Source organism: Phyllopteryx taeniolatus, chromosome 13, assembly GCF_024500385.1.
Source record: "Phyllopteryx taeniolatus isolate TA_2022b chromosome 13, UOR_Ptae_1.2, whole genome shotgun sequence".
Taxonomy (NCBI): Eukaryota; Metazoa; Chordata; class Actinopteri; order Syngnathiformes; family Syngnathidae; genus Phyllopteryx; species Phyllopteryx taeniolatus.
The window spans coordinates 11,707,449-11,734,876 of record NC_084514.1 but is presented as its reverse complement, the minus strand read 5'-3'; the positions used below and the strand labels follow the sequence as shown (position 1 = coordinate 11,734,876).

The following is a 27,428-nucleotide window of genomic DNA, read 5'->3' as shown; positions in this document are numbered from 1 at the left end:
AGCCACTCCCAAACGATTGTCGGGGCAAATCCCCCTTTTCTCTCCAACGTGCAGGAAATAAGAATGTTGCTAACATGAGGACCATTTTTGGCATTGTCACTAGCCACTTTTTGCAAAAAATAATCACTAAAGGAATCCAAAAACTCGCTAAATATATCAATGATGTCGCTAAGTTGGCCACGCTGAAGACAAGTCTTTGCTCTTGCTCGCTTGTAATGCCCACTTACATGTACATTCAATAAAAGCACTGCTTTCAAAATGAAATCATTGCTATTTCAGGTTTTACTTTTTACTTCATATAGACTACGAGGGACATTGAGACTGTGGATTGGCTACATGTGGTCTGTGGCCATACTTTGTGTAGGTCTGCTCTAACTAGTACTCCAGTTCACATACAGCGGCTGAAATAAGTATTTAACGCGTCCCCATTTTGCTCACTAAATATACTTCCAACGGTCTAAATACTTATGGCTGTGTGAAATTTCAGTTTTTCTTTTTTAATAAATCAGCAAAAATTTCAACAATTCAATTTTTTTATGTCAATATGGGATGCTGTGTGTACTATTAATGAGGAAAAAAAATTTACTTAAATTATTTTAGGAAATGGCTGCAATATAACAAAGTGAAAAATTTAAGGGGGTCTGAATACTTTCCGTACCCACTGTAAGTGGAAAGCCAATCATACCACCATAAATTTGCCTCAATCAGGTGCTCCTCACAAGATTTCGGACAGAGGAGTGCAGAGAATAATTAGAAGAGTTGTGCAAGAGCCAAGGGCCATCTGAAGATGAAGAAGAAGAATGGCAGTTTTGGGGTATTGTCTTCCTGGAGGAAACCACAGCTGTGGGTCTGGGGGCTTTTGGGGGTGGATGGTATGTTGCCACATTTTTTTAAGCCCTGTCAAGCTGGTTGGTGAACCGGGTTCTCCATGGTGGCAGGTGTTGATATTAGCCTCTTGGCCTTGGCTACCTGATATGACTGGATAGCAGGGGTGGCAGCTGTGTGGCTATTTGTTCATGAATCAAAGTTGGATAAGTTTTATATGAAGGATTACTTTTAATGCCAATCAGGGGCATCTAAGGTCAGACGTGGTGGGATTCATTGAGGGGTGCTTCTACCCAGCCCCTCACCCCCCCTCCCCCCAAAAAGGCTAGAAATGCCTATTCCAGTCAGTAAACTATTCACCTGCACCTTGGATTTAATATCACACGTACATGACAATTAACTTCTCTCAATCCAATTCAAACAGCTTCTTGATATTGACTGCAAGACCTGTGCGCTTGTAAGCTTCAACCATGCAGTCCATGAGTCGTTGGAGGACAAACATCCATTCACATTCATACCCACGGACAATTTAGAGTCTTCAATCAACCTACCATGGATGTTTTTGGGATGTGGGAGGGAACCGGAGTCCCCGGAGAAAACCCACACAGGCACGGAGAGAACATGCAAACTCCACACAGTCAAGGCCAGATTTGAACCCATTTCTCAGAACTGTAAGGCACATGTGCTAACCAGTCGTCCACCATGCCGCCCAGTACAAAGTTAGAGTAAATAAATATTTTTAAAATAAAATGTTAGAAAGTTTCACATTTTATCCAAACTTACTGTGCCGGTGTGCTTGGTCATGGTGACATTGTTGACGTACAGTACTCATCATAGGCGAGTCGCTTTCATGAGCCTTGAGGAATTTGTGTGCTTCCTCGTTCCAAATCCATTGCCAAAGTCAAGTCAAATGACTTGACAAAAAAAAACCTGTTACTGTACCCAAAATCACATTTTGCGACGCCAAAGACTGGTGTTATGTATTCCTCAGAGTTAATGCTGCAGCCATGACACGCACTCTCTGCTCTATGTACAGGAGACAATAGATACACTACCGTCACATGGCCAGCATGTCAATGCCCCACATTCAACATGGCTGCCACATAGACACGGGAGGCACGTCCTTTGGGATTGGATGTATTTTTTTGGTATATCTGTGACCCAGAAATACGTCAGGCCCATTCTCTGCCTATATTGTGCCACAGCGCCAGTAAAGAACAGCGGCCAATTCTTGTACAAACAGACTTTGTCAATGACGATTTAAATGACAAATGGAAACTATTTTTGGACAGACTGTTCAGTCCCGACGATCTGTTTTATCCAATCTCCATTATATCAAGGTCCCACTGTATTTCACAAGTGCTGACAGAGTATGTCAGGGTTTGAGACTGTGACCAAAATGGTCGCATATGCGACCCTTTTTTTCAATGTGTGCGAGTAAAGATTTCATATGGTTGGACTTTTGCGAGTGCATGTTTTAATGCTCCCTTAACACAGTCTCACCATATAAAGACATGGTGGTTGAAAGTCACTGTCTTTTTCACTGCTTTAGTCAATCTCCTCCACCTGTGTGCTCTCCTTTCTGAAGATAGAGTGCTGTCTTGTTATTATGAACGGCGAACATGAGCGCGTACACGCGGGCGTTCGGCCCCTTCGGCATAACGAGAGCACGTCTCGAGTGGCGGTGCAGTCGCGAGCTGGAGAAAGTCGGTGCTCGCGGAGTGTCCCCTTCATCGTCGGGCGAGGAGGTGACAAGGGCGCAGATAGCACTCAGATTCATAATGACATCGATCCGTCCCCTCCACTTTTTTATCCCCCCTTCTTCCTGAAGCCGGATATCTGGCAACGCAGACCAATCTTACAAGCCCGACATGGAACTCATGCTATCTGATTCTCACGTAAAAACACTACCCGTTTTGTTGTACGTTTGTAAGGCTGAGAAGCGCTGGGAGCACACAACTCTGGCCTTACGTGTCGCGAGTTTTATGAATTCTGACTCAGTGGAAAATGTACACTCTTGTCACCTCGCCGCGTCATGAGTCTCAGTCCCCACACTGTAAAACAAGAGATGTTTGCGCAACTTAAAACTCAGTAACACTTTACACTACATTATTTCTACTTAGCTTGATAGGTCAATACTAACTGAGTTGAAATACATTAAAAATATCTGTTGAAATAGTTACATCTTTTCTTTTTAAACTTTGAGCCAACACATTTTTACAGCGTGTGGCCAGTGGCTGGAGTCCTAAAATCAGGTAGCCGCACAGTGCCTGTCGTATTATTCAGGAAAAAAATAACAAACAAAAAACAATCACAGCGTTTTTTTCATATATAAAAATGTCTTTATGCTGTTTGCACCATAGGGAAATCCCAGAGGTGTGAGTAAGTCACATATGTGCAAGTCACAAGCAAGTCTCAAGGCATAACCTTCAAGTCTCAAGCAAGTCCGAAGTCACTGTGGGAAAAAAAATCAAGCAAGTCATTACTTGGTTTAAGCAAGTCACAAGTCAAGTCATACAATCTTGCTCCAGTCGGAACATATATTGGAGTGGTAATAAAATGTTTTTTTCCACAATTGTTTTCCCCCATAAATCACAACAACTTAAAAAAAGTACTGACACCCTATAAAAGTTAAATGAACAACTGATATTATGATTGATTGAATTTATTGCACAGAATTGTTTTAAAGTTGTATTTCAAACTCAATTTAACTAAACTTTATTTCTGAACAAACTATGCTGTGTACTTTGTGAGGACAGCCTTGTAACTACTACAGTTCTTAAGAGGACACAATTAAGCAAAAGCCAAGACTGTTTTCGGTTGGTCAAAGATAATTAGATCTGTACCTAATGGGCTAATGAAAAATGGAAAAATCCAGAATTATGGCAAAAATACATGACATAAAAATGTTACCATCCTTCAAAAAAAAGTAATGTGATAAATATCTGCATTCTTCTTGCGTCCACTTTCATCAAATCACTCAGGTTTGTTAATTTATTGAGAAGCACTGACTCTGGACAACTGACAGTTGTCATTAGATTAAAAGTTATGTTTCATATGCTGTGGTCTCGATTTTAAAAACATAGTGCAGAAGCTTTATCACAGAGCCGACACAACAGATGACATTTTAATGATGACATGCCAATAAACATATTCAGTAGTATGAAAATTATATTCAGATATAGCTACTCACAATTTTACTGTACTTACCAATAGTGTAATGCACATTTGTCAACATTTTCATCGCTGTGATCGTAATGCAAAGTGATCCCATATAGCAGACCTATACCGCAAATGTCGCCACAGTTTTTTTTTAGTTTTTTTTTTTAAAATCTCCACAACACTAGCAACGCAACTTCACTTCTTCTGCTTTCTGCGTTTGGCTGCGTAACGGCAAAGCAGCAAAATGGTCCACTTCATTATGGCAAAACTCCTCTCCGGTCCTCCTTTCCTTAGATTCCTTTTCCGCCGAACTCTGTAAGGTTTTTGATCACCCAGTTCAGGGCAAAGAAGCCACCAGTCGCCTCTTCACGCTCACGCAGGGCTAAATCAGCAGCAGAATATTCCATTGAGTTCCAGATATTGGCAGGTGGATGCGGGTGGGACGACGTGGCGCTTGGGGGGATTTTTTCAAATGGCCTCTCCGACCAACTCGAGGATGAGCTAGCAGTCCGGAATGAGCCCTCCTCTCTCGAGGATCTCACCGCCCTTTCCATTCGGCTTGATAACCGACTGCGAGAGAGAGTATGAGAGAGGAGGGTCCGCGTATGTAAGAATCCTCCCACTCAGAGCACCACGCCGTCAGCTTCTCACCCGCCTCCCGCACCATCTCCCGCACTTCCGTCACTCCCCGTAGCTACCACAGAGTGCAAATTGGTAAAACGCGTCTAGACCCACAGGAGCGTCAGCGTCGAGTCATCCAGCAGCTGTGTATCTACTGTGGTCAATCCGGTCACTTTATTTCCTCATGCCCCCTCCGATCAAAAGACCAGGCTCACCGCGACCTGAGAGCGTCGTGGTGAGCCAAACCTCCACTCCCTCAAGCTCTCCCTTTCGCATGACCGTTCCAGATTGCATTATAGTTTCTGCTGAGAACACCACCATTACTGCCTTTATAGATTCCAGTGCCGATGACAACTTCATTCATGAAGCAATAATTCACCAGCTCCAAATCCTTCTCCAACCACTTCAGTCTCCAAAGAAAGTCACAGCCTTGGATGGCCGAATCTTCTTCCCCGTTACCCAGCAAACAGTGCCATTCACCTTGCTCATTTTGGGTAATCACCGTGAGAACATCTCACTTTTTGTTATCCGTTCCCCTGATACCACATTAGTCCTCGGAATTCCCTGGCTCAAAAAACACAACCCCACCATCGACTGGACACACTTAGCCATCACCGGATGGAGCCGTCACTATACCGCCCTCTGATAAATCGCCAGCCTCTTCCACGCCTGTTGACCTCTCCCGAGTCCCTGAAGAATACCATGATCTCTCTCCGGTGTTCAGCAAAGACCTGGCCATTTCTCTACCCCCACCACCGCCCGTATGACTGCGCAATTAATCTGCTGCCGGGGGCCTCTCTTCCTTCCAGCCGTCTCTACAACCTTTCCCAACCTGAGAAAAAGGCTATGCAGGACTATATCCATGACTCTCTGGCTTCCGGACTCATACGACCTTCCTCTTCTCTAGTAGGCGCCGGCTTCTTTTTTGTTGAAAAGAAAGACACTACTCTTCGCCCATGTATCGACTACCGTGGTCTCAATGACATCACCGTCAAAAATAAATCTCCACTTCCCCTCATTGACCCCTCGTTTGAACCCCTATGCGACACGCGGATATTCACCAAGTTGGATCTACCGAACGCCTAGCACCTCATCCGTATCCGAGAGGGGGATGAATGGAAAACCGCTTTCAACACCCCTATCGGACACTTCGAATACCAGGTCATGCCGTTTGGATTGACTAATGCCCCAGCTGTCTTCCAGACCCTCATTAATAACGTCCTCTGTGATATGCTGAACCAGTTTGTTTTTGTCTATTTGGATGACATTCTCATTTTCTCCTGCTCCCTTGAAGAACATCACCGTCATATACGCCAAGTCCTCCAACGTCTCCTTGAAAACCCCCTGTGTGTTAAACCCGAAAAATGTGAATTCCACCTCTCCTCCGTACACTTCCTGGGCTACGTTATCTCTAAAGGACAACTATACTCCCACCACCCGCAAAGAACTGCAACGTTTCCTTGGATTCGCCAATTTCTACTGTCAATTCATCCGTAATTACAGTAAGGTCGCAAATCCCCTCACATCCACCAGCTCCCCCTTTCAGTGGACCCCAGCAGCATCCCAAACATTTAGTCAACTCAAGACCCTGTTCACCAGTGCGCCCATTCTTTGCCACCCCGACCCCTCCCCCCAGTTCGTGGTCGAGGTTGACGCCTCGGACACGGGGGCAGGGGCTGTCCTCACGCAGCGGGAGCCCACGATCCAGAAACTTCACCCAGTGCCTTTTTCCCCCGCCATTTGTCCCCTGCCGAGAGGAACTACGATGTCGGCAACCGAGAGCTACTGGCCATTGTATGGGCCTTGGAAGAGTGGAGATACTGGCTGGAGGGGACTGAACTACCATTTATCATTTGGACAGACCACAAGAATCTCTCTTACCTCTGTTCCGCCAAACGCCTTAACCCTCGATAAGCTCGCTGGGCTCTCTTCTTGAACAGGTTTAATTTCAGTCTCTCCTTCCACCACGGCTCCAAAAACAGCAAACCAGATGCCCTGTCTCGACTTTACTCACACCCTCCAGCACTGACGAACCAGAACCCATCCTTCCTTCCTCGTGCTTCATTGGAGCAGCCACTTGGTAGATCAAACAGGTGGTTCAGGAGGCCCAAAAGACTCACCCGGATCCCAAGACTGGGCCTCCAAACCGCCTGTTTGTACCCGATTTCGCAGGCACTGACGTTCTTCAGTGGGCTCACAACTCCAAACTCACCTGTCATCCTGGCATCACCCGCACCATTTAGTTCATCCAGCAGCATTTCTGGTGGCCCAGCCTTGTTCAAGACAACCGGGAGTTCGTCCAAGCCTGCTCCGTCTGTGCCCGAGGGAAGTCGTCACACCTGCCCCCAGCTGGGCTGCTGCGTCCATTACCATCCCTAGCCGCCCTTGGTCCCATATTGCTCTGGACTTTGTTACCAGTCTACCTCCTTCTGAAGGTAATCCGTCCATTACGTACCCCTCCCTAAACTACCATCCGCCTTCGATGCTGCTAACCTCCTTGTCCAGCATGTCTTTAGACTGCACGGTATTCCCATCGATATTGTCTCTCAAAGAGGTCCTCAGTTCTCATCCCTGGTCTGGAAGGAATTCTGTAAAGCGGTGGGCGCAGCAGCCAGCTTGTCGTCAGGATATCATCCGTAGACCAACGGCCAGACGGAGCGGGCAAACCAATCCCTTGAATCTGCCCTCCGTTGTCTTGCCGTACGAAACCCCTCCTCCTGGAGCTCATTCCTCCCCTCGATTGAGTATGCCCACAACTATCTCACCAGTTCTGCAACCGATATATCCCCATTCATGGCTTGCTATGGTTACCAACCCCCATTATTCAAAGAACAGGAGCAGGCAATGGCATTCCCTGCCGTCAAGGATCATCTCCGGAGAATCCAGGCAGTGTGGAAAGACGTCCAAGCGGCGTTGACCCGGTCTGCCGCACGCAATAAACAGCTCGCGGACCGTCATCGCTCCCCGACGCCTGAATACAAGGTGGTCCAATCTGTCTGGCTTTCTTCTCATGACCTCCCGCTTCAGTCCCAGAAACTCACTCTGTGTTTCATTGGTCCCTTCCCCATCAATCCCACTTCCGTCCAATTGAAGCTTCCACAGTCTCTGAAAATTCATCCCACATTCCACGTCTCTTTTCTGAAGCCTGTCTCCACCTGCGCCCTTTTGCACATCCGCTTTTGTCTTCTATCCTGAGTGATTAAATTCACTGTCTATATTAAAAAATGGACCAATGGGCTGCCCCTTACATTTCTTAAAAAGGTTTGGCCGATTTCCTACTCCTGTATATTCTGATTAGTTCAATCCACTGTCTAAATTAAATATGGACCAAAAGTGTGGGCCAGTCTCTCTTAGAAAAAAGGGAAGAAAAAAAAAAACAACAGCAGCGCCACAATCGGCCCCAAAGAACTGCCTGCTCACCGGGCTTGTGCCACCCAGTGTGCCCAATGGCCAGGCCAGGTTTTGGACTGAACATGTGTGACATCAAGCACTTGAGCCAGGACCTTACGAGCTACTGACAAAAATTATTAAATTAATTTCACTGCAACAAAGCTCTCACACAGTTAAAGCAAGTTCCTATTCGATTTCCAAAGCTGAGTAGTAGTAGTCTTTCTCTCTTCCCCTTTTTGGAGTCAGTTGTAACTCGTGGCTCTCCAAGGTCAGATCCTTTTCTTCCCTCTCAGTGACGTTTTCATTATGTGTGTGTAAATACATAGCAAAATACATCATGTGCCTGCTGTATTACTTACAGACTTATTTTGGCAAATTTACGTATTGCTGGGTACAAGGCAACATACGGTGGCCCTAAAAGGACAAAAGAAATTGGGCCTGATATACTAAAAGCCAAATAGCGGGCATTAAATTGCGTGTCCCCTCACTTTAACAGATTGTGTGTGCTGTTGGCAACAGGTTTAAATGGTGGAGCCCACCTTATTTAAAAGAGGGATTTGCATTTGCAAAATCCTCTCGGACCCTCCACATCCCGGTCACCGGCTCTTCCAGCTCCTCCCCTCGGGTAGGCGCTACCGATCAATGCAAACTAGAATTAGCAGACATTCCAACAGCTTCTTCCCTCTTGCAATCAACTTCTTAAACAGCTAACTTACAATTCCATTGCAACATGCTGCCAATTTTTTTGTCTTGAGTTTGTTGTCACATTTCTGTCGGCCCAATTATATATTACTCTAGCACTCACTGTTGTAGTCTTGCCACACTGCACTATTTGCATATCTGTTGTTGACCAATACTGGACACTCATGCCAGAGTAGCATCTGCACCATTTGCACAATCGACTGAGGAGTATCTGCAACATTTGCACAATCAACATCACTTTAAACTGCATACATTCCTTGAAGTGTCAGTGCCCTTTGCACAATCATCATTGCACTGGACTATTGCTATATTAGTCATTCAAACTGCTCTAAGTGCTAGACGATGCAATCTTTTTGCACAATTGTCCAAAATTTTTTTTTACCTGCATTACCAGATAACTAGCAACCCTTTATTGCTCAGTGACTGTTTTTCAAATTCCTTGTGTGTTTTTTGGACATACTTGCCAAATAAAGATGATGATTCTGATTTTGAAAATTTGGGAGAGTACCACGAGCAGAAAAAGTACCACTAGCGGAAAATATTTCGAGTGAGAGAATTGAAATTGTTAGTGCAAGAGGCAAACAAATAGTACTGAGTTATGGAAAATAAATCTAGCACTGTGATAATTTTGGGAACGGTAGCGACCACATAATAGCCTTGTTTTGTTTTATTTTAACTTGCCCTGAGTTTTAATTTAAAAAAAAAAAATTTTTTTCATTTTTTTTATTTAAACCCCCCAAAATTATTGAATGAACAGGACAAACCACTAAGAAACATTTTAGGAGTTTGTTCCCCCACACAAAAAAGAAACATTTTAAAAATATAAAAATTGAAAGAAATTGAAACAAAATAAAAAAAAAAAATCGGCAGATAGGCGAATCTGCGGGTGCTTAATGCGGGGGTCCACTATATTTGTTCAGACTGCATAACACTTTTTTTTGGTTTAAAACTTAAAAGAACAGCACACCTGAAGAATTGCTCTAGGAGAGGCCAGCACGAAGTCCCGCAATGTGTTTAAATGACCGAGATGCAAGGAAATGCAGAGTTGAAAAGAGTTTTGTCATATGTGATTTGGCATGACTCCTTCATATGACCAGCTCCGGGTCAGCCCTTAGATCCTTCGGAAGCTCCAAAATTGCATCTCTGAAGAGACGATAGGTCTAGTCTTAATTTGTGCTTCTGGCATTTCAAAAATTCCACAAGCGGAAAGATCTATTCTCCCAGTCTCCTCTCATTATGCCTTGAACCTTCTTCTCACCAATGTAACTCCATGCATCGTTATTCAAAGCTGTGCCGTTTTGCACCTGCCTTTCATACGCAGTATTTAAAGACACAAAATCACTCATAGCAATTCATCTCAAGTTTAAAAATTAAACTCTGTAAAAGTAATTTGCATCTACTTCCAGAGCCTCCCAAATGAACACAATTTTGCCTGTTTTGGCAGAAGAAATGTTTGGTGCACTAGATTCCACATCTGTTTGTGGAAGCAATCAAGTTCGCGCCTGTTTTTGCACGTGCAAACCTTGAGTAAATCAGACCCATTTTATTTGCAAAGCACAAATAATTTGACTCATCCTGGGTATTCATAGCACTTTTTTTTTTGCAGGGCCCACTAAAATAAGCGTCTCTTTCCTGGGCATCTTAAAATCAAGTCGTTCATTATACTTTGTGTTACAATGCAACAAACACTGCATGCATGTTCATATTTACATACACAGGCCCAGGGCAGTTTTTGGGTGGGTCCATTCTTCCGCCGTTGGTTACAAAGTCCAGCACTTCTTGGTTACTGCGACTTGGATAAGGCATGTAGCCCAATGAGAAGATCTCCCACAGCAGAACCCCAAATGACCTTGGAGAAAAACAAAGAAGGGTGAGAAGGACAATCAAGTCATATATCACAATCACCATCAAAGCTAAGGCTGTAAAGGATACGAGGAGATTTAAAAGAGCTAAGATAAAGAATTAAAAAAAGAACAAACACCTTAGTTGGTCAGGCTGAAGGACAGATAGGAATCAGAGAGCAACAGCACACATGCAAATGTAAAACATCAGAATATGATGTCAAAGTGATGGTGGGTTTTGGGTGGGTTGTAGTTATTTATTATGCATAGAGGATGGGGGTGCTCACCAAGTGTCTGTTTTTGAAGTGAAGATGCCCTCCATGAAGGCTTCAGGTGGCATCCACTTTACTGGCAGCATGGCACGACCACCTTTCCTGTAATAACTTGCTCTACGCACGTGCGCGTGCACACACACACACACACACACACACACACACACACACATATCGCATCCATTTTTAATGCTGCTTTGTCGTTGGTAGAGAAATGATGTAATTGTTCACAATGTTGGAGGTCAAAGCCTAATTCATGTTGACCCTTCACGTGTCTGCATATCATTCTTGACAACCGTATGGACGAGCATGTTACATCATGTGTCGACACCATTGGCAAGTTTACAGTTAGCTAAAAACAGCTTGATTGTGCGAAAGATTATGTGTGGCTATATATGAATCTAAATATGCCTATTTAATAATTTGCAGCTAGAAACATGCTAAAGCTACTACATGTATTGCACAGGTGTCTGCACATTTGTGCGTGTGTGTCTGCTTTTATTCATATACTGTAGCTACATATTGATTAATAGTTTTGCTTGTCACTCACATCATTGTCTTACTTATAGCCTATCTTTTCTTATCCAAGGTATCATGGCTGCAGGTATACAGCAGAAATGGTGCTAAAGATGCTATTTAACGAGTCAGTGATAGGAATGGACTATGATGTATCGGACGATGATAGGGCCAAGACTATAGTCCAGGTGTTGGCCGTCCACCTGAAAATCAAATTAGGTAGTGAGTCTGCGTATATAAAGAGTGCTCTTTTTTTTTTAAATTTTTTTATTATTAAAACACATTATAAAATTTTGGGATGTTTGTGGGCAGGGCACATCTAGGCTGGAAGGTAATGGCATTTTCCATTTATTTCAATGGGTAAAGTTGATTTGAGATACAGAGAGAGGTCAAAGTAAACTCTTAAACATCGGCAAAATTTAAGGGGGGAGACACGGGGGACATGTTCCCTGCACTTTTTCAGAGGGCTGTTTTTGTCCCCTGCAGTTTTTTACAGTCCAAAAACAATGTAACACGATAAATAACGGAGACACTCCTGCCCATAACAGCAGTGCATTGGTCGATAGCAGCGGTTCTTAACCTGGGTTCGATGGAACCCCAGGGGTTCAGTGAAGCATTCGCAGGGATTCCACTGAGGACAAGACACACTTTGTGTGCGTGCGTGTGGCCATGAAAGCCTTTTTGGTGGGGGCAACGTTCCCATCAAAGGCAATGCATGTAAGGGTATTGAAAATAAATCATAACTTGCTCATTTTTCAATCGATTTTCATGAGGTTTTTTTTGTCAACGTCAAAGCATATATTACTAATGCAGAACATTTACAAATTTTACGCAAAATTACTCTTACCTATGAACCCTTTTTAAGGATTGTAGAAATAACACAAAGAAAAGGAACAGACTATTGTGAAAATGATATGAGTGGCACTTGCCAAGGGCAAATGCTACAGTAAAATTCACATTAATTTACTGTAAATTTTCATTTAATTGAATTATCAGTTGTTCTTTGAACACAGTGATTTAGTGTACAACTAATGCGTGGTTCATTTTGTTGCACAAATAAAATACATATCTGCATATACCTGTTTTGAATTTGAAATAAAGCCCATTTTATTTTTCTAATTGGGAAGGGTTCCGTGAACGTGCGTATGAAACTGGCGGGGTTCCATACCTCCGACAAGGTTAAGAACCACTGGTCTATAGCGTAAACGACACTTGGCTTGCCCAATCACGTTGCTTAGAAGCTTTAACACGCTGATGTCAGATGATTAATTTGCCCCGCCAGCAGCGCACTGTGGAATGAGTCTGGAGGAAGCAGAAACACTGTGTGCGTGTGTGAGCATGGCATGCCTCCTCTACAGAAAAGACAGTTTCCCCATCTCTGTAGAAAAATCCCCGATGTTCGTAACGCAGCCGCCACCACCTCTTTCAGGTTCCCCATAGTCCCGAGTGAGCTGTGACTGAAAAACAGCATGGCACCAAAGAGGAGGAACAGACAGTGACAGCTAGGGAGCGTCTGCAAGGGGGAAGCTGAGGAAATGGTGAGTTAGAGCTAACCAAGCAGTGTGTTCATGAACGCCTTACCTGTAAGTTTGTGAAATAATGTGTTGGCAATGAACTCTTGTAGGCCAGCGCTTCTGAAACTTTTTACCAACGCCAATACTATTTGAAAAAACACTTTGAATCCCAAGTAGCACCAAAATGACCAACATTAAAATTGAGTAGCGACAAAAACGATGCACAGGATTCATTCCTAAAAAGTATATTTCACATTTTTGTTAGCCACTGTAGACATTATGCATGCTTGGAACGTTAACACTGTGCTTAAATAGAGAAAATAAAAACACCTGTAGATAGTGATTCATTTAAATGAATTACATCCAATTAAATCCCAAATGTTTTGTATATAAATAAATGTTGGAAAAAAAAAAATCAAAATGATTAAGATGGAAACATACTTAAAATGACTACACTTAACAAAAGTGCTGTCCTGGATTTATTTTTTATTTTTTATAATACTGAAGCCACTGCAACTCTAACCCAAAATTTGAACATTTTATTACCGGTTTTTGAAATTTGAACATTTTATTACCGTTTTTTTTTCACATAGCACTGGAGCACAGGTATCAAACCCAAGGCCACATCCGGCCCATCACATCACTTTATGTGGCCCACTAAAGCAATTAGTGTGTCTAGTGTGTCTCTTGCTTAATAGTTTTTTTCTTTTTATACAATTTGCCCTTTAACAGATATTACAAGCATTTTTTGCTCCGCCAAACCCTTTAATATAAAGTGATTAATAGTTGTATACCTAACGTTTGTATGCCATGACTTCTGATTTCAGGTTCAATTCGTTCCTAACAATATACAGTATGTATCAATCCATTACCAGGGCAATTGTGTATTTGTAATAATATGGTGAAGTAACTATATTTATATGGTTTACATAGTCATAAGACCCTTCTGAGGGAACTATGATGATGATGGCTTCTCAAAAGATATTTTATGTCTTCAAAGTAATTTGTTACCATGAAAAACACCCATGCACCCACAACCTCTTTCAAAATCACAGCCTTTTCACAAAATCAGTCGGAACCACTCATCTTGAGCAAACCCAATCACAGTTTATGTTGTATTGGCCATTTTCACATTGCTCAAAAGTAAAATTGTGCCAGCTTTCAGATTTGGTCTTAGTGGAAGTAGGTGAGCACTGAACTATATTCGCATGTGAGGGCGGCAAGCATTTGCGCCTCTTTTGCAACCGCAGAGCTTTGACACTCCAGGATTGCCAACACAGCCGCTTTAGACAAATTGAATATGTTACAAGACAGAGACAATCCTCTGCAATGAGACTGCATAAATATGAAATTCTCTGTGATGCACATGACAGTGGCCCTCATTCTTTGACATGTCTGAGGAGACGATTGCTCATTTTGTCAGTGCCATTTAACTCCAATGCAGAGATTGATTATAGAGTTTATTCTTGGTGACATTGATGGGATTCTTTATGATGTCAGAAAGGCGTACTGGCTTGAATTCCATGTCATACAGTATGTAGTCCTCACTTGCTTTTATCTAAAAGCATTGACAGGCTTGGATGACACTTGTTTGTTTGTATTTATTTTGTGCATGCAAGTACACTTCCACCCAAAGCGTACCTGGACATTATCTGTTTCAAAGCTTTTAGGGCAAAATAAACAAATAAACAAAAACAATTACTGGAGATGGCAGCAGAATTATGGGGAGGTTGAGATTTTAACAACCACATTAAAACTACAGGGACAACGTTATTGAACTGCCTAAAAAGAACCGTGACAAACATGAAACTAGTACTGCACGCCAAAACAAAAAACTAAGTAGCCCGAGAACTTATGATCGCAACTAAAATGGGAAATAATTCTAGCTGATTGAATAGAAAGAGCGGCACGGTGGCCGACTGGTTAGAGCGTCAGCCTCACAGTTCTGAGGACCTGGGTTCTATCCCCGGCCCCGCCTGTGTGGAGTTTGCATGTTCTCCCCGTGCCTGCGTGGGTTTTCTCCGGGCACTCCGGTTTCCTCCCACATCCCAAAAACATGCATGAATTGGAGACTCTAAATTGCCCGTAGGCATGAGTGCGAATGGTTGTTTGTTCCTATGTGCCCTGCGATTGGCTGGCAACCAGTTCAGGGTGTACCCCGCCTCCTGCCCGATGACAGCTGGGATAGGCTCCAGCACGCCCGCGACCCTAGTGAGGAGAAGCGGCTCAGAAAATGGATGGATGGATGGATGAATAGAAAGACACGGTGTTCATAATTTGAGGCTGTCAGGCAAATTATAACCTTAAATTCTATATGGTCAGTATTAACATCAGCTGTCTATTTTGATTTAAGGATGTCAAGTTATCAAATTTTCCTCACGGGATGAAAAAAGTACAGTGGCGCCTTGAGACCTTAAAGGTCAGAGGACAAAGATTTTCAAATTTTTCTTGATAATTTTTTTGGCTTTCCAAGTGAAAGAATGCGTGACCAGTGGATAGGGAAAGTCACTCGACAGGGGAAAAAAATGTGATCAGCTGTGGGTGCCTAGCAAGAATTCCAAACTCTCTGCCGATCACTTCGAACCGGCGTGTTTTGAGAAAGCACTGGATACACAGGTGTTGTTAGGCAGAGGCTGAAACCAGCTGCGGTGCCAACTATTTTTCCTACGACCATCGGGACCTCCACCGCCAGCAAGAGAACTAAATCTCGCAGCCGCCACGATGCACCAGCGAAGCGCCGCAGACAGGAGGTGAGCATTTCCTTGTATATACCTACGACTCTATTAGGGTTACTATGCACTGGGGAGTAGGAAAAAATGACCCATGCAGTACTTTTCAGTACTGTCGTGTAAACAAAGTGTATTCTTGAATTTGGCAGTAAACTTTAACTGTGAGTGGCAATACACCCCAGTACCACCATATCAGACCAATCTTACAGCAACTCCATTGGCTCCCAGTAATCAAACAAATTCAATTCAAAATGATTTTACACACGTTCATGACAAATCTCGGCCCTCCTTATCTGTCCGACCTCCTCTATATATCGCCATTTCGGGTCGCTCCGTCCGATCCTCCTCCTCTGTTCACCTCACTGCCCCCCCTGCACGCCTCAGCGCCATGGGAACCAGAGCTTTCAGCCGCTCTGCTCCCCAGCTCTGGAACTCCTTGCCACCTGCCATCGGCAACTTCGACTCTTTTCCTCTCTTCAAATCCAGGCTCAAAACCCACCTAGTCAAGATGGCCTACTCCCTTTCCCGAACGTGTATTTCTACTGCCATGTATATTATATGTACCGGTATGTTATTTATTGTGTGTATGTATGTTTGTATGTATCTTCATGCAATTTTACATTATGTTATTATTTATGTTATTATTTTCTCCATGTGATTGTTTTATGTATTTATTGTTTTATTGTTCATTGTCCTTGGATTTCTTGAAAGGTGCTTGAAATCAAATGTATTATTACATAGATCATTTTACACTTGAGACTATGTGAGTCAAGGAGTCCCAGCCCTGGAGCAATGAGTCCCTGCAATTTATCATCATTGAATACAGATGCAGTAATCCTCTATATCGCAGTGCTTGCTTCACAGCCACGCTGTATTGCAGATTTTTAGTAGAGTCGTTACTCTCTTTTATAATGTTTGTACAATATTTTTGTGATGCATTACTCTTATTCTCAATATATTATGTGTTTAGGCCTGCCACAATAGCAAATTTTATATTTAATATATTTTCCCAAAAACGTAGTAATAGTATTGTTGATATTTTCTTTTTTAATGCCACTGATATAATGATATTAGAGAATAATAAATACACATCTTACAAATTCTGCAATGGTAATCAAACATATGCGCACAACTGTAATGTAAAGTAGGCCTGCATTTCACAATTAGAGCAAGTAAATAAAAAAATAACGTTATACTGTATAAGTTAAAATAAAATAAAAATAAAACAGTTTGAATTTCCCCTTTTCTGTTTGGCATCTTGACAACAGTGAAGTCAAACAGTTACATTTAACAAATCTTGACAACTGAACTATTTTAGAGGTTATGTTTGTTCAAAACCTTTGTTTTGGTTCATAATGGTGCTTCACAAATAGTCATTCTGAGATGATCAAAAAATCCCATCAGAGGATCATCTTTTAGGAAGTTCTTAAGTTTTATTTTAGACATCTATTAACCCCCTATGCGCCACCAAACCAGACTCAGCTGAGCTGCAGGTTAAGAGAATTTTACCCAGGTCCCAGGAAATCTATAACACGAATAGGTGTTTCACACCTGCTTGTATTACTACTGTCTGTGTGATTCAAAACTGAGATATGTAGTACAGTACTTAAGCGTGGGTTTTTGCTAAGATCAAATGAAGAAAACTACACACACACGATGAAGTGCATTCAATAAAACTTTGTCCAAGCAAGAACCCATTAAATTTTGGTGTACAGTAAATCCAGTAAATTCTTTCATTTGAAGTACAATACAATGGTTCCCTCGCCCAAGAACGCAAATACACTGTCTGTTACTTCTCCATGAAGGTAACCTGCAAATTAACATAAAAAATATGGGACACACCCAGCAAAGCATAAATAGAGGGAAGCCAGACCTAAAATTTAAAACTGAAAACTGAAAAACACTTTTGGATTAAAGGTGAAACGCCTTCAACAAACGAGAGCAGTCCAGCTGCTTTGATTCAACCTTTGCGGATTACCATTACCTGGATGACTGAGAATCTACACAAACGTATTACATCACGAGTTTGCCCACATGCGTGCAAGGCTGTTGGAGTGAGGAATACGAGCATGTGTGAGTGCGCCTGTGGCTCTCCTCTCAGAATCTAAAAAGCTGACATTAAGCTTCATCCCCACCCTCACTGTGACAGCCTTAAAAGGACTTGCATGTCCCTTGTCACACAAATAAGGGCCACACCATGAAAGAGCAAACAGAACTTGCAGAGGGCAAACCGGCACTGAGCACGAGGTACCGTCTCATTCTTCTGCAGATAAAAGCAAAGATAAGCCCTGTCTGAGCTCAACTGCTAGAGGCTGCAATAAAAAAAGCAAACTCTTAGCAATGCACCTGCAAAACTGACATCAGCAATTAAATCAAGCGCCCCTAATGTGCTACCCTGGGAGGAATTGAGCAACAGCCTTAACCGGATGTGACTTTAGACCCATCCCTGTCCTCATTTATGAATTCTCACAGAATGTTGCCATGATATAGCTGCATGTTGTGACACATTTCCCCAGCCTCTCTCAGATGAAAGGCTAGGATGATTTCCCTGCTGAATTCGGGTACTCGTGGCATCATGTGGAACTGCGCTGGCCGTATTCAAATGTTTGAGATGCAAGGTGGCTAGTGGACGGTCGCTGTGATTAGAAGGAGTTAGAAGCCCCTCTGAGTTGCGCTTTAACATTTACAGATCTTAATGAGCCTCAGGGACAGTGCAATAGTTTATGGACACAGGGAGAAAATATACACCAACTGGTCACAAGGTGCATCTATGCCATCTAATGAGAAGTAATTACAGCCTTGCGGACATACCTGCAGCCTTTCGACCCTGGAAAAGGCATCAAAAGCTACCGTGTGGTTCTATAAATAGCTCTATGGAGGACAGAAATCGACTACCAATGTAGTGCTTATTATGACAGCTTGTTTTAGCCGATTACTGTCAAAAGGATAGAAATGATACACTTGTCAATTTGATCAAACCCTCAAAGGCCTTTATATACAGTACACTGATTAGTGTGCGCGAATGGTTGTTTGTTTCTATGTGCCCTGCAATTGGGTGGCAACCGGTTCAGAGTGTACCCCGCCTCTCGCCCGAAGATAGGTGGGATAGGCTCCAGCACGCCCATGGCCCTTGTGAGGATAAAACGGTATGGAAAATGGGTGGATGGATGTCTGGTGAGTAAAACAAAAAGGGATATTCTTGGTCTATCCAAGTATAGCGCTACAGTGACATAGAAACTATTGCCACAAAAAAATTTCACCTTAGTCTTCTAATATAATTCATTTGTGTTTAATTCTTACCTGTAAATATCCCGAGCCATCCCAAAATCTCCAATCTTGGCCACACGACCTGGTCCTTTGCACGTCAGCAGACAATTACGAGCCGCAATGTCCCTAAATGACGGAAAATACACACAGAAAGTGTCAAAATATACGTGCTTTCTTATAAAACTTAGTTCATGTTTCATCTTTTAAAGAAGTTTATCAGAGTAGTTCATATACTTGTATGACTTGCACACGTTGGATCAGAAGTTTAGTGTAACTAGCAAGTTGCCATCAGCATTGCTGGTAAAACTCATAGCTTCCTGCAGTGCTTTTTATGATTCAACACGCATCCTGAGAAAAGATTGAACTGCAGCATATACAAGCAAAGAGACTAAGATGAGAAAATACATAAAAGCGTTATTTTCACAGAACTGGGTTTGTTATTTTTGAATAAGAATATTTCAGTGCACACACTATTCTGTACTCTTGTGTTTGGAGGGGAAGGAAAACACTGTACTGAGTCCCGAGAGGAGCAACTTTCTTCAGAAGAGATTTCACATACATCTCTTCCATCAGGCGAGACAAATAGGTACCAGCACTAATAAACTGCCAGAATTGACCATCTAAGTAACAGCATGTGACACACTGCTCGAACCGAATCATGAGACTGGAGAAGAGCTGCGAAACACACAACCAGAAGCAAGATGACCCCAGTGGTAAGCAAGCAGCATGTGTGAACTTTACACAGCCTTCCTCTGATTAATGCAGATGTGAACTGACACAATGGGGATGTTGTAATAGAGCAGACTGATTTAAACATAGGTCTATTTTACCACATGGTCTGCGCAATTGCAGCCCCTCATTCTACCAGGAGAGATTGAAAATGATTTGTATTGAATAATTTAGTATGGCCTAAAATCAACACATCCCGGGATCTGCTTGCTTCTTATATTATCTCTAAGAGGCATTTGCTCGAGTGAGCGGGGATGCAATTTCCAGCTAAAGTATTTTAATGAGTATGTATTTACCAAACAATTTACAGTAGCTACACACGACTACCTATATTTGGGGCATAACAACAATCCTATTCAATAACAGGCAGTATACTGTATCTATTTAGAAGGGGGCATATTTTGTATCTTTCCTTAGGTCTTCCTGAGGCAAATACAAGTGCCGTAGTCCTTGTTTAATGGCTTGGAAGTCATACTAATGATTTGGTTCTGCTCGTAGGCAAGGACAAGCCTTGGAATGCAGCAAGAGCTGTTACAGGGAGCAAGTAGAGGCCTTCGGGGAAGGGCACAGAGTCGTTGTGCATGCAGCACAGTAATGGGAATACAGCCACTTATTAAAACATTGTTAGCATTGTTAACAGGCCTCTCACACTGTAGACTTTACTCAGTGAAGTAGAGCTTCAAGGGCTCGTTTCCCAGCAGCAATATAGAGAACAGTCTTTGTTATTACTAGTATTAAAGTATTGTTGTTGGACTTTGATTGCGTTGAACGGCACCTTACTGCACTCAGCGCAGTACTTATGTAATTACAATTCCTATTGTGAGCTTCAAGTCTATTCAAGGAAGGCATGTCATTAAACCACTTTGTAGATATTCATCCATCTGACCTTATGCATTTGCCCTCAAATCAACACACCTTCATGAAAGTTGTGATTTTCCACAAGGACAGCGTTAGCGCCCATTTCAATACATGCAGATATAGCACATATAGGTATAGAAGGTCAGTGAGCTCAGTAGAAGATGCAGCCATTAGTTGGATTGATGGGGCTTTACTGCTCCACGTTCGTGCAAACATGGTTTAATAGGCCTCGTTTGTCAATGGCTAATACCTGACCTGAAAGGGTGATACACTTCAATTGTCTTGATGTGATTGTGGGAGGAAATCTGACCTTTCGCTATATTGAGTTATACTTGACCTACCTTGTGAGTGTCCATAACAGTGATTTGGGGGTTTAAAAGGAAGGTCTTTAAAAAAAAACAAAAAAAACCACCAGGTTACATCCTCTTGTTCTCCGAACAGAATGCTTCAAGATATACAGTAAAAGGGATATACTCTATGTGCCTTCACTACCTTGTACACTGTACAAGCCATAAAAAGAGGCCCCCACCTGGCTGTTGTGATGCTAAACTCCTTATTTGTCCTCTCAAATATAATGTCAGAGGCAAAATGCGTCCTTATGTTGCACTTGAGCAGCTGTAGTCATAATAAATAGAACTATTCTTGTTTATGCAATCTGTGTAGATTGCTTCAACATTTGCATTCCATATTCACAATATATGCATACACGTATCACTGTTTTCTTTTCCCATCTGCCGGATCTCTTAAGAATACAAATACTGTAACTCATCCGTATGCTGTATTTATCTATGCCAAATGTTCTTGCATTTGCATATATAAAATGTGTGGCTTTAGATACCTGTGAATAAATTGGTTCTCCTCCAAATACTGGCAGCCTTTGGCGATGTCTCTCGCTACGTTGAGAAGGTCAACCATGGTCAGGCTGGACGGTTGCTCCTGATGGAGAGCCATACCAGTCCATTTAGACATTCATTCATTTATTTTGCGTGCCGCTTATCCTCACTAGGGTCGCGGGTGTCCTAGCTATCTTCGGGCGAGAGGCGGGGTGCACCCTGAACTGGTCGCCAGCCAATCGCAGGGCACACAAACAACCATTCGCACTCACATTCACACCGACGGGCAATTTAGAGTCTTCAATTAACAAACAATGCTTTTTTTTGGGATGTGAGAGGAAACCGGATTACCTGGAGAAAACCCACGCAGCCATGGTGAGAACATGCAAACTCCACACAGGCAAGGCCTCAGAACTGTGAGCCAGATGTGCTAATCAGTCATGCACCGCGCTGCCTTCAGTCCATTTATATATTGATTAGAATTTATCTGTGTGACTGCAAATAAAATGTTTTTGAAAATTGGATACAATTTAGCATAGTGTGTGTTTGATGGCACATTTACTAGCGTGTCACAGTCAGAGGTTCTGGATTTTGTCCTTTCTGCTTAAAGTTTGCATTTAATCCTACATTTGTGTGGGATTTCTTCAGGTACTCCATTGTCACACACATGGTAGATTAAGTGAAGACTAAATTTACTACAGGTGTGAATATGAGTGTTAATGTTGTTTGTCTGTGTCTGTGTATGTGCCCTGTGACTGAGTATAGCAAGTAATACTCACCTCTCACCATCTGTTTTGACCAACACCTGTGATCTCTGACTGACTGTTTTTCTTCAGGCAGTTCCCCCATTTGCAAAAACAAGTGTCCCAATACTTGTGTCTGTATTGTGTATATATTTGCATCGTGAAATATGATGAGCTAATAAATGTCTCACCAGTCGAGGTCTCATCTCCCTGAGGAAGGTCTTGAGGTCTCCTCCAGTCATCAGCTCCAGGAGTATAAACCTGGGCATTGCCTGCAGACTGACCCCTACACAGCGCACAATGTTCTGGTGGCTGAACTTACTACAGAAACAAAAACATAGGGAAGAAAAGCATTAGATATATTGACTTTGTATCAGCAAATATTTTTGGAACGTGGACTAAATAGCTGGTACCTGATGATTAGAGCCTCCATAAGGAAGTCCAGTTCATCTTGTTCTGAGCAAACCTCAGGGAGAGTCTAGTTTTTCATACAAAAACATACGAGCTCATTGAAAATGACTTCTTTTTTAATGGAGTTCATATCCAGAAAATACAAAATAGAAGGTACAATTCCATAATCTATCTTGAGCAAGTACACAAGTGTAAAAACCTTTAGGACATTTTTTTTTCAAAAAGGAAACAATTTTGAAGAGGTGAGACATCACCTTGACTGCCACATGAAGTGGACTCGCTTCACCTGGGATGCCCAGTGCCAGCCCCTCATATACTTCACCAAAAGCACCATGACCAAGGCCCCTGGAGAGAAATGTGCATCGAGTATTTGTACAGTGCATCGAGTATTTGTACAGTGATATCCACATTCATTCTTTTGGGCATTATTCTTAAGTGTCTACAGATGGAAGACGTGTACAGCAAAGGGCCAAAAAGCAGATTTCTCCAAACCTTGACTAACAAAAGCTTTCATGCCAACTAGAAGTAACACAAAAGCGTTGTTTCCACCCAGTAGTGCCATTTGGCACGGTGCATATTGCTTTCCTCATGTTATTCGGCCCAAGTCATTATGGGTCCATAATAATAATTTGCCCAAAATGGCAACTAACGAGGATCCAATTAAACCATAATCTTTGCATGCACTTTCATCGGGATCCCGGTTGCAGTAATGCCTTTTGGTATACTTGTGGAGGGTGGCGCTATACACACTGCTGTTCCTTGATTGCTCAACAGAGTGTGAATTGGTGTGAATCTGAGCGTGAATGGTTTTTCAAGAAGGGTTGTCGAAGCAGCTTTACTAAAGCTTTAGAAATGGCTTTTGCAACCCTTTCCAGACTAATACCTGTTAATTACTTTATTTCTCGACTGTCCTGGAATTTCTTTGGATTGTGTCATTTTATTGTATCTTTTTCAGATTTTTTTTTCTTTTTTTAACTTGTCTTGTTCAGCTGCATGGCCATGGAACATTTTAGATATTTTCCAACCATCCATCCATTTTCTGACCCTCACTAGGGTCGCGGGCGTGCTGGAGCCTATCCCATCTATCACCGGGCAAGAGGCGAGGTACACCCTGAACTAGTTGCCAGCCAATCGCAGGGCACATACAAACAAACAACCATTTGCACTCACATTCACACCTACGGGCAATTTAGAGTCGTCAATCAACCTACCATGCATGTTTTTGGGATGTGGGAGGAAACCAGAGTGCCCGGAGAAAACCCACGCAGGCACAGGGAAAACATGCAAACTCCACGCAGGCGGGGCCGGGGATTGAACCCCAGTCCTCAGAACTGTGAGGCTGACGCTCTAACCAGTCGACCACCGTGCTGCATTTTCAGATCTTTTGTCCAACTTAATTTTGTCGGGACAGATTCTGTTTAAGTGATTTCTTAATTGAACAGGACTGGAGGTAATCAGGCTTGGGTGTGATCAGTGAACATTAACCAAAATTTGGGATTAGCCACAATTAATTCAGTTGTGTGTGTGTTGGGGGGGGGCAGGTAACTTTGAATATTTTTTTTCCTTCTTCAGCTTGACAGCATCCCAACGGGTTCAGGGATTGCCGCCACGACAGCCACCGACCACCTTACGGCCACAGCTACGGTCGGCCGCCTCAGCAATGGAGGCGCGGAACATGGTCCACTCGGACTCAATGTTCCCTGTCTCCCCCGGAACATGAGCAAAGTTCTGTCGGTGGTGGGAGTTGAAACTCCTTCTGACAGGGTATTCTGCCAAGTGCATGTAATTCTTGAACATGGTGTTCATTATGGAAAATCAGTGATGAGCACAATAACAGAACACCACTCAGGTTCTGATTGGGGGGGCCGTTCCTTCCAATCACGCCCTTTCAGGTCTCATTGTCATTGCCCACGTGAGCATTGAAGTCCCTCAGCAGAACGATGGAGTTCAAAGCGGGAGCCCTCTCCAGCACCTCCTCCAAGGACTCCAGAAAGGGTGGGTACTCTGAACTGCTGTTTGGTGCATAGGCGCAAAAAACAGTCAGGACCTGTCCCCCCACCCGAAGGCAGTGGGAGGCGACCTCGTCCATCGGGGTGAACCCCAACGTACAGGCGCCGAGCCGGGGGACAATAAGTATACCCACACCTGCTCGGCGCCTCTCACCTCTGGCAACTCCAGAGTGGAAGAGAGTCCAACCCCTCTCGAGAGGACTGGTATCAGAGCCCAAGCCGTGTGTGGAGGCGAGCCTGACTATATCTAGTCAGAACTTCTCAACCTCACACACCAGCTCGGGCTCCTTCCCTGCCAGAGAGGTGACATTCCACATCCCTAGAGCAAGCTTTTGTAGCCGGGGTTAGGATCGCCAAGGTCCCTGCTTTCAGACTGCACCCAACCCCTATGACCCTCCCACAGGTGGTGAGCCCATGGGAAGGGAGACCCACGTTACCCTTTTGGGCTGTGACCGGCCGGGCCCCATGGGTGCAGGCGCGGCCACCAGGTGCTCGCCTTCAAGCCCCACCTCCAGGCCTGCACTTGGGTTATATTTGTCTGATATTTACATTTGTCTGCGATTGGCTGGCAACCAGTTCAGGGTCTACCCTGCCTCCTGCCCGATGATAGCTGGGATAGGCTCCAGCATGCGCGCGACCCTAGTGAGGAGAAGCGGCTCAGAAAATGGATGGATGGATGGATGGATTTACATTTGTTTGATGATCTTAAACATTAAAGTGGGTAAACTATGCAAACATTTGAAAAAAAGAATTTGAGAAGGGAGCCAATACTTTTTCACGGCACTCTATGTCGTTATTTTTCACCTGGTGAGGGAGATGTTGCGTCGCGGCACTTCCTTCAGGTCGTTGACTGACGCCGTTTTACCAGCAAAGCAGTAGTTTGGATTATAGTCGGTCATGATGGTAGATGCCCGCAGTTTACTGAGCTTGCAGTCTGGACTCTGTAGCTCAAGCTGAATTGACTGCAGCTCTGTGTGTTTACGCCTGTACACTGGAGAGGAATATACAGTACATTCTTCTTAAGTAACAATTCTTTCAGCAAGAACAACAAACTTTACATCCATCTTGACGTTTAGTGCTTGGACATGAAGTGAAACTTTTAGAATTCTCTGACAGACTCAACAGAAATATGCATTGAGGCTCTTTAAGACATATTTGTCTTTCAAATGTAGTCATTATGTAAATATCACTTCAGAACCGACACAAAATCACTAAAAGCTAGATAAACGTACAAATCAAAACAACTCATTAGGATGTAAAGCAGGTCAAAGGAAGATGACCTGTGCTATGGACACATTAGACCAAGTGAGAACAGTTGGTGTGTATGTTTTTTTGTTAAAATCTGTTTGCGTTTAAAGGAGCTATTTACCGAAAGCTGTCTACTGTAGAAGAGTTGACGGCCTCCAGCTAAGTTGCCATCCATCATTAACACATTTCATTGGCGCACAGTCCTCACCCCCTGCCTTGCCAGTGAGCATAAGTGGGAGTGTGTGTGTGTGTGTGTAAGCTCTCCACGCTACCTCTGAGAGGGAGCGTGGGTGCGCATGTGGAGGAGATGATGGCTTGATGAGTGCATGTCTGCCGATAATGGTTCGAGACCTGCGAGGAAATTGGATGTGTGCACTGGCTGTAAGGCCTTCTTGTTCTGACAACAATATATTAAGTGGTGTCCAAGAGAGACCGGGCCAAATGCTGCAGAACTTTGTGCGTGTGGGCGGCAGAACATGTCTCCTGTGAATATGAAAACAGAAACTAGAGTACTTGCAGTCTTGTAGCGAGGAAGGTCTCGTACATATAGCCTAGCTGCTGTTGTGTGAAAACTTTATTTATTGTCAGTAACTCCTATGACTCTCAGCTTCATGACTTGAACGTACTGTATGTATATTATTCTGTTAGTTACTGTATAACTTCATATAATTTTTGCTTTACTATGAGGATACTATGCTTTACAGACTTCTTCCTGTCTCTTTGCGACTCTGTAGTATCCCTTCGCTGTGAGACAAAGCAAGATGTCTGTGTTACGGGTGGGGGGCGCCAGTTGCATAAGACAGAAGATAACTGCCTGTTCATGTGTGTACTGTATATATGACCTCGATTAAGGAGGAATAGTTTTTTTTTCCTTTTTTTGCTAATTGTTACTTTGTGTCACATTTTCTTTTTCCATTACTTTTACGAAAAGCTACATCTGAACACACAAAAAACGCAGGGACCAATAGTCAACTGCTATGCATGTTGATATGAGCATTATTCATCATTACATTGAAATACATATAGTACAACGTATATATAGAAACAAAGTTGTCTGACAATTTTTCACACCAAGCAAAATGCATTGACTTGCTGAAATAAGCAGGGGCTTCCATGAAAAAGACGTTGCTTGGATGGCAGCATATGTTTCTCCAAAACCTGTATGTACCTCTCAGCATTAATGGTGCCTTCACAGATGTGTAAGTTACCCATGCCATTGGTACTAACACAGCCCCATACCATCACAGATGCTGGCTTTTGAACTTTGCATCCATAACAGTCCGGATGGTTCTTTTCCTCTTTGGCCCGGAGGACACGATGTGCACAATTTCCCAAAACAATTTGAAATGTGGACTCGTCGGACCACAGACCACTTTTCCACTGTGCATCAGTCCATCTTAGACGAGCTCGGGCCCAGAGTAGCGGGCGGCGTTTCTGGGTGTTGTTGATAAATGGCTTTTGCTTTGCATAGTAGAGTTTCAAGTTGCCCTTACGGCTGTAGAGCCGAACTGTATTTACTGACATTGGTTTTCTGAAGTGTTCCTGAGCCCATGTGTTGATATCCTTTACACATTGATGTTGGTTTTTGATGCAGTGCCGCCTGAGGGATCAAAGGTCACGGGCAGTCAATGTTGGTTTTCGTCCTTGCCGCTTACATGCAGTGATTTCTCCAGATTCTCTGAACCTTTTGATGATATTATGGACCGTAGATGATGAAATCCCTACATTTTTTGCAATTGTACGTTGAGGAACATTGTC

At 43.1% G+C, this 27,428-nt stretch overlaps 1 protein-coding gene across 1 annotated transcript in view; it reads right to left on the bottom strand.

The window, feature by feature from the left end:
• Positions 1 to 27,428, bottom strand: part of alk (ALK receptor tyrosine kinase) — a 446,825-nt gene that overhangs the window by 7,743 nt on the left and 411,654 nt on the right. Inside the window, exons 20-27 of the mRNA XM_061795469.1 lie at positions 25,227 to 25,413; positions 22,668 to 22,758; positions 22,416 to 22,480; positions 22,194 to 22,323; positions 21,265 to 21,362; positions 18,873 to 18,965; positions 10,829 to 10,930; positions 10,415 to 10,549 (exon numbers count right to left, since the gene is read on the bottom strand). Of these exons, the coding sequence (XP_061651453.1) occupies positions 10,415 to 10,549; positions 10,829 to 10,930; positions 18,873 to 18,965; positions 21,265 to 21,362; positions 22,194 to 22,323; positions 22,416 to 22,480; positions 22,668 to 22,758; positions 25,227 to 25,413 (901 nt within the window). The remainder of the gene's footprint in view (positions 1 to 10,414; positions 10,550 to 10,828; positions 10,931 to 18,872; positions 18,966 to 21,264; positions 21,363 to 22,193; positions 22,324 to 22,415; positions 22,481 to 22,667; positions 22,759 to 25,226; positions 25,414 to 27,428) is intronic.